The sequence below is a fragment of the Littorina saxatilis genome, linkage group LG1 (assembly GCF_037325665.1).
Source record: "Littorina saxatilis isolate snail1 linkage group LG1, US_GU_Lsax_2.0, whole genome shotgun sequence".
NCBI classification, from domain to species: Eukaryota; Metazoa; Mollusca; class Gastropoda; order Littorinimorpha; family Littorinidae; genus Littorina; species Littorina saxatilis.
The window spans coordinates 29,211,207-29,217,347 of NC_090245.1; the positions used below are offsets into that span (position 1 = coordinate 29,211,207).

The window sequence follows — 6,141 nt, forward strand, 5'->3', positions numbered from 1 at the left end:
CCGGCAGCCTGGAGAAATGGGCACTGCACGGTCTGTGTGCTACTGTTGGTTCAAGTGCCTCTCGCTTTGTGAGGAGATTAACTCGGACTACTGTTAGAAATTTTGGAGGGTTGGGTAGGTTGGTTGAGATTGGCGGTGTGTGTGTGTGAGGGGGGGGCAAGTGAGTGTGTGTGTGTGTGTGTGTGTGGAGGCAGAGTTGGGGTAGGGAGTGGGAGGGGGGCTCAAGAGTGCAAAGAGGGTTTCATGTCATCACTGAAAATCTCTTGTACATTTTTTTCTCATCCTTATTTCAATTATTCCTACCACACGCCCTCATTTGAGAAGAACGAAAAGGCACACACACACAAACACACAAGCCTGGTCGGTCTCAAGTCATCATTTCTGAAGGAGTTGTCGATTTCTGTGTGTATTTGATACGTTTCCTTGTCTGTTAGAGTGTATAACCATTTGCATATTTTCTCTCTTTTCCTTTCAGTGATAGTAAAGATGTCTGAGAGGAGTAAACTGGGGAGTGGGTGATTTACATTGAACTGTAAAGATGTTTATTGAAACTTGTGCAATATTTAGATTGTCTTTTTGCTCCCTTATAAAATATTCTTTGCTTGTTAGGCTGACAGAACAACCACTTCACTTTGAGACATGACACATCATCTTGCATACTATGTTGCTGTTATTGCTGTCGTTATCATCATCATCGTTGTTTTTTCATCATTGTCATTGTTGCAAGTAGTGTTGATGCTGCTGCTGCTGCTAGTTTCTATTCAAATAAGGCTATGGTGATGGTACAGTTGACAAGTTCTGAAGGATTCTGACATAATGTCAACTACTTAGACTGTATCAAATCTGTCAGTCTTCATACTTGAATATGCAGTTTGTGTATGTTTTACAGATGATCATTGATGTGTTACGTTTCTTGCTGAATGTCAAGAATCTGACTTTTTGAAATCTTTCGTTCTCCATGGTTGATTCTTGTCTCTCTGTTTAATAGAAGGAACAATGGTGACTACACATGAGAGTGATAAATAACAAGTCGCGTAAGGCGAAATTACTACATTTAGTCAAGCTGTGGAACTCACAGAATGAAACTGACCGCACTGCATTTTTTCACAATGACCGTTGTCCGCCGCTCGTGCAAAAGGCAGTGAAATTAACGAGCCTGTTTAGCGCGGTAGTGGTTTGCGCTGTGCTGCATAGCACGCTTTTCTGTACCTCTCTTCGTTTTAACTTTCTGAGCGTGTTTTTAATCCAAACATATCATATCTATATGTTTTTGGAATCAGGAACCGACAAGGAATAAGACGAAAAAAATGTTTAATCATAATTTTTATATTTTTAATTTTCAGAGCTTGTTTTTAATCCGAATATAACATATTTATATGTTTTTTGAATCAGAAAATGATGAAGAATAAGATGAACGTAATTTTGGATCATTTTATAAAAATATAATTTTAATTACAATTTTCAGATTTTTAATGACCAAAGTCATTAATTAATTTTTAAGCCTCCAAGCTGAAATGCAATACCAAAGTCCGGCCTTCGTCGAAGATTGCTTGGCCAAAATTTCAATAAATTTTATTGAAAAATGAGGGTGTGACAGTGCCGCCTCAACTTTTACAAAAAGCCGAATATGACGTCATCAAAGACATTTATCCAAAAAATGAAAAAAACGTCTGGGGATATCATACCCAGGAACTCTCATGTCAAATTTCATAAAGATCGGTCCAGTAGTTTAGTCTGAATCGCTCTACACACACAAACACACACACACACACACAGACACACAGACACATACACACACACACATACACCACGACCCTCGTCTCGATTCCCCCTCTATGTTTAAACATTTAGTCAAAACTTGACTAAATGTAAAAAGACCCAAAAATACTGTACTTTCATGTGAACGAAGAATACAAAACAAATATCAGCAACATTTGAATCCTTGGGTCTTCTTCAGGCACATACACGATGTAGAAAAACGTTTAATTTAAATTTCTGTTTAATTTAAATTTCTTTACATTGTACTTAGTTTCTTGCTGAATGTTAAGATTCTGACTTTTTGAAATCTTTCGTTCTTCACGGTTAATTCTTGTCTCTCTGTTCACTTTAAATGTCTACAGGTACATTGTTCTAAGTTTGAGTTTGTCTGTGTGTGTTTCAGGTGATGTCTTGGGTCTCTTGCTGGACGTTCACAACCAGACCTTGTTGTTTTATCTCAATGGAAACCCCCTCCCTCCCTTCAGGCAGCTATTTAACCATGCAAGGTCAGTGTACACTTCTGAAGAGGGAGTGTGGCTGTATGAAATTTATAGATAAAGAGAAAGAGAGAGTGTGTGTGTGTGTGTGTTTTTGTGTGTGTGTGTGTGTGTGTGTGTGTGTGTGTGTGTGTGTGTGTGTGTGCCAGCAGCCAGCTCCGTGTATATTTAATATTATTTGGATTTTCTGTGTGCAACAGGAGTGGATTTTTCGCAGCAGCTAGCTTCATGTCATTCCAGCAGTGCGAGTTTAACTTTGGTGCCAAGCCGTTCCGGTACCCTCCGCCCCAGTCCTTCCAGACCTTCAACCACTTTGGTACGCTCACTGACGACGAGAGAATCATCCTGCCCAGGTTTGTGTATATTCAACTGACAGTGTGTTTGGCTGTGTACAGACATGCAGTCAGAATGGAGTCACATGTGAATAAAATAATACATGTCAAAACACACACACATGCATGTGCACGTGTTACTATGTGTTACCATGTGTTACTATGTGTTACAGGCAGAAGAAGCTGGACTTGCTGATACCGGTGACATGACAGTGAAGGAAGACGCGTGTACACTTTGTGTTACAGATAGAAGTGTTACAATGTGTTACCATGTGTTACTAGGTGTTACAGGCAGAAGAAGCTGGACTTGCTGATACAGGTGACATGACAGTGAAGGAAGACGCGTGTACACTTTGTGTTACAGATGAAAGTGTTACAATGTGTTACCATGTGTTACTATGTGTTACAGGCAGAAGAAGATGAATTTGCTGATGCAGGTGACAGTGAAGGAAGACTCATGCACTTTGTGCTTCGACCTTCAGGCCAACACCAAACTTTTAGACTGTGGACACCAGTAAGTCAGACAATGCCTATCTACTCCCCCCCCCCCCCCCCCCCCCCTCCCTCAACGCCTTGCTCCAAGTCCATTGTTGGCTATGGCCAAGGAGACATGGAGACTACTAGTCATCAATCATTGCCATTGAATTTATAGCCTGTATTCACAGGAAGACTATTTCAAGGGTTTTCAATTTTAAAACAATGAGTTGTCCAAGCAGACACTTCGCATTACATCTGAGAAATTGTTCTTTCTTTCTTTCTTTCTTTCTTTTTTTCTGTCTTTCTTTTTTTCTTTCTTTCTTTCTGTCTTTGTTTATTTTGTGCATTCTCACTGGCTTCAAATGGTATGAAGGAAATGTTTGTATGTATGACAGGTTCATTGCAAATGTTTTCAACTGTTACCTTGCTGACTGCCTTAGCCATTAACACAATCAAGGCAGTTTGAGAAATCCAAAACGTAATACATGTACTTGGCACATCTCTTGTCCTTTTATTAGGGAAGTCTTGCCTTGTCTTGTCTTGGCATTGCAATATACGACCACCTTGGGGAAACTCTAAGATAATTAGCCACAGCATCATTTCTTTTCTGTTGTCTCTCTTGTTTGTTCACTTTAAAGGCCGTTAGGTCGAGGATCTTGTGAATGTGTTATTTTGTCCCGAATAAAAGGTTCCAAACGTTTAACCTTTCTTGTTTTTTGATTGTTTTATCAGGGGTTTCTGTGAGGAGTGCGCCCTCCAGCTGGAGAAGTGTCCCATCTGTCGCCAGGACATCCGTCAGTGTGTCCAGATGCCTGTGGCCAGCTCTGACGACAACAGCAGCACACAAACCACAACGCCAGACCCTGCGTCCTGATACCCGCCACAACCTCTTGGCAACCTCACCAGTTAACCACTTACAGGACTGGCTGGGGGATATCGGGTAGGGTTGGAGGAGGGTACTGTAAAATCTCTGTTGAATACCTCCCAAACTCTATCCGCTTCTGTCTAACAGCTTCTAACAAATTTGCTCATTTTGCGAACCGACCGCCAAATACATAAAATCAAGAATTGTTGACCTCTTCCTTGTAACCCATAAAGAGAATAAAATGAGGTCTTTTGACGGAGGGAGTATGAACACTCAAAACTTTATTGCTGTATGAGAACATCTTTGGGGACAAGGTTTTCAACAGATGAGATGTTAAAGTGGAGGTGGTTTAATTACTGGTTTCACTCAAAGGGAGTAGTGGGGGATGGGGGGTGTCAAGGGTGGAGGAGGGAGGGGTAGACAAGAGACAGGGTGGGCTATCCATTTTGTTCTGACAACATACTTCAAAAGTGATCAATTTTCTTTTTTTCAAGTATTTTGTGTTAAAGTCATACAAGTTTTAATGTTTTGTATGATAAATTTTTGAGAAGAAAATGGTTCAACTCTGTACATTGTGCATACTTCTAAGCTAAGAACATGCAAGTGGCTACCTAACATCTTTGTTCATTGATTATGTGACATACTCATTGATTTTGCATTTGTTTGAAAAAATAGTTGCCACTGGTACTTCCCAAGAGCATGTGGTACATGTATTCAGGTCACCAAAGCCACTTTATTGTCTTATCTTGTTCTGAACTAGATGTTCATATACTACAATTTCACATGTGAAGCGTAGGAGAACAAAGTAATAGGGCAAACGTAAATGAAGATAAACCACAATTTTTCACGCCTCATAGTTTGCAGAAGTCATGTTTATAAGGGATTTCTTACAGATATATTTTTTTCTCTGAAACATAAAATGGTTTATTATGTTTTAGTAGCTGTTTATTGGTCATTTTTAGCATGCTATGTGGTGCAGTGCAACATTACATTTTGTTGATGACCACACCAAATTCGCTGAGGGCATATACCCACTGGTTACCAAAATATGACTGCTCAATACCTTGGAAGTGGGAGTATGGGGGGGTTCTTGTTTTGTGAAGAAAATGTTTCTACTTATTGCTCACTGCAGATTATGTGAACAAAAAGTTGGAGCCAGAATTGTGTGTATTATGACCTGCAGTTATCTGGGGTACATTATCATACCAGAGTGTGTTTCTCATACCATGTAAGATGTGTGCAAAGTGTAATTTATTCTTCAAAATGGGGCAGTTTGTGTCAAAGAGCTATCGTCTTAACTGATGTCTTATTTAAGATACAATTTCATGTGACTTTATATATCTTGAACTCTCCACAGAACCTTTTCGATCTGCCAAATGGTATATGTGAGTTAATGCTAGACAGACATTTTTGTCCAGTCGTACTCTCTGCAAACAGAATCCAAACAGCGAAAAAAACAACTAAACTAAACAAAACGCAAAAAAAAAAATTCAAGTCCTGCTGCATAGAATGTAAAACTATCCATCAAGTAAGAGATGAAATGAGAATTAAAAACCCTTTTGGGAATAAAACATGGAGAGATAATAAAATATCAGGGCCATGTACATAATGATAATACAGTGTACATCATACTTTTCACATGCATCTCCCAGTTGTGCTTGAACTGGGACAAGGGAGGTAAAATCGGACAGGCAGGAAACTTTGGTTTTTCCTCCATTGTGAGAAATTCACTCTTGTTTCCTGGTTCCACCTGATCTCAACACCACCTCCCTAATCCACAAAAAATCTTAGTCTGAACTTAGTTTTTAAGGGGATTCTTCTTCTTCTTCTTCTGCGTTCGTGGGCTGAAACTCCCACGTACACTCGTAGGTTTTTTGCACGAGTGGAATTTTACGTGTATGACCGTTTTTTACCCCGCCATTTAGGCAGCCATACGCCGTTTTCGGAGGAAGCATGCTGGGTATTTTCGTGTTTCTATAACCCACCGAACTCTGACATGGATTACAGGATCTTTTTCGTGCGCACTTGGTCTTGTGCTTGCGTGTACACACGGGGGGTGTTCGGACACTGAGGAGAGTCTGCACACAAAGTTGACTCTGAGAAATAAATCTCTCGCCGAACGTGGGGACGAACTCACGCTGACAGCGGCCAACTGGATACAAATCCAGCGCGCCACCGACTGAGCTACATCCCCGCCCTTTTTAAGCGGATG

The 6,141-nt window shown here is 40.3% G+C and overlaps 1 protein-coding gene across 1 annotated transcript in view; it reads left to right on the forward strand.

Moving 5' to 3' along the window:
- Window positions 1-4,309, forward strand: part of LOC138966514 (RING finger and SPRY domain-containing protein 1-like) — a 52,554-nt gene extending 48,245 nt beyond the window's left edge. The window contains exons 12-15 of the mRNA XM_070338781.1: window positions 2,162-2,264; window positions 2,456-2,608; window positions 2,997-3,101; window positions 3,797-4,309. Coding sequence (XP_070194882.1) covers window positions 2,162-2,264; window positions 2,456-2,608; window positions 2,997-3,101; window positions 3,797-3,938 — 503 coding nt within the window. The 3' untranslated portion in view covers window positions 3,939-4,309. The remainder of the gene's footprint in view (window positions 1-2,161; window positions 2,265-2,455; window positions 2,609-2,996; window positions 3,102-3,796) is intronic.
- The last annotated feature ends 1,832 nt before the right edge of the window (window positions 4,310-6,141 follow it).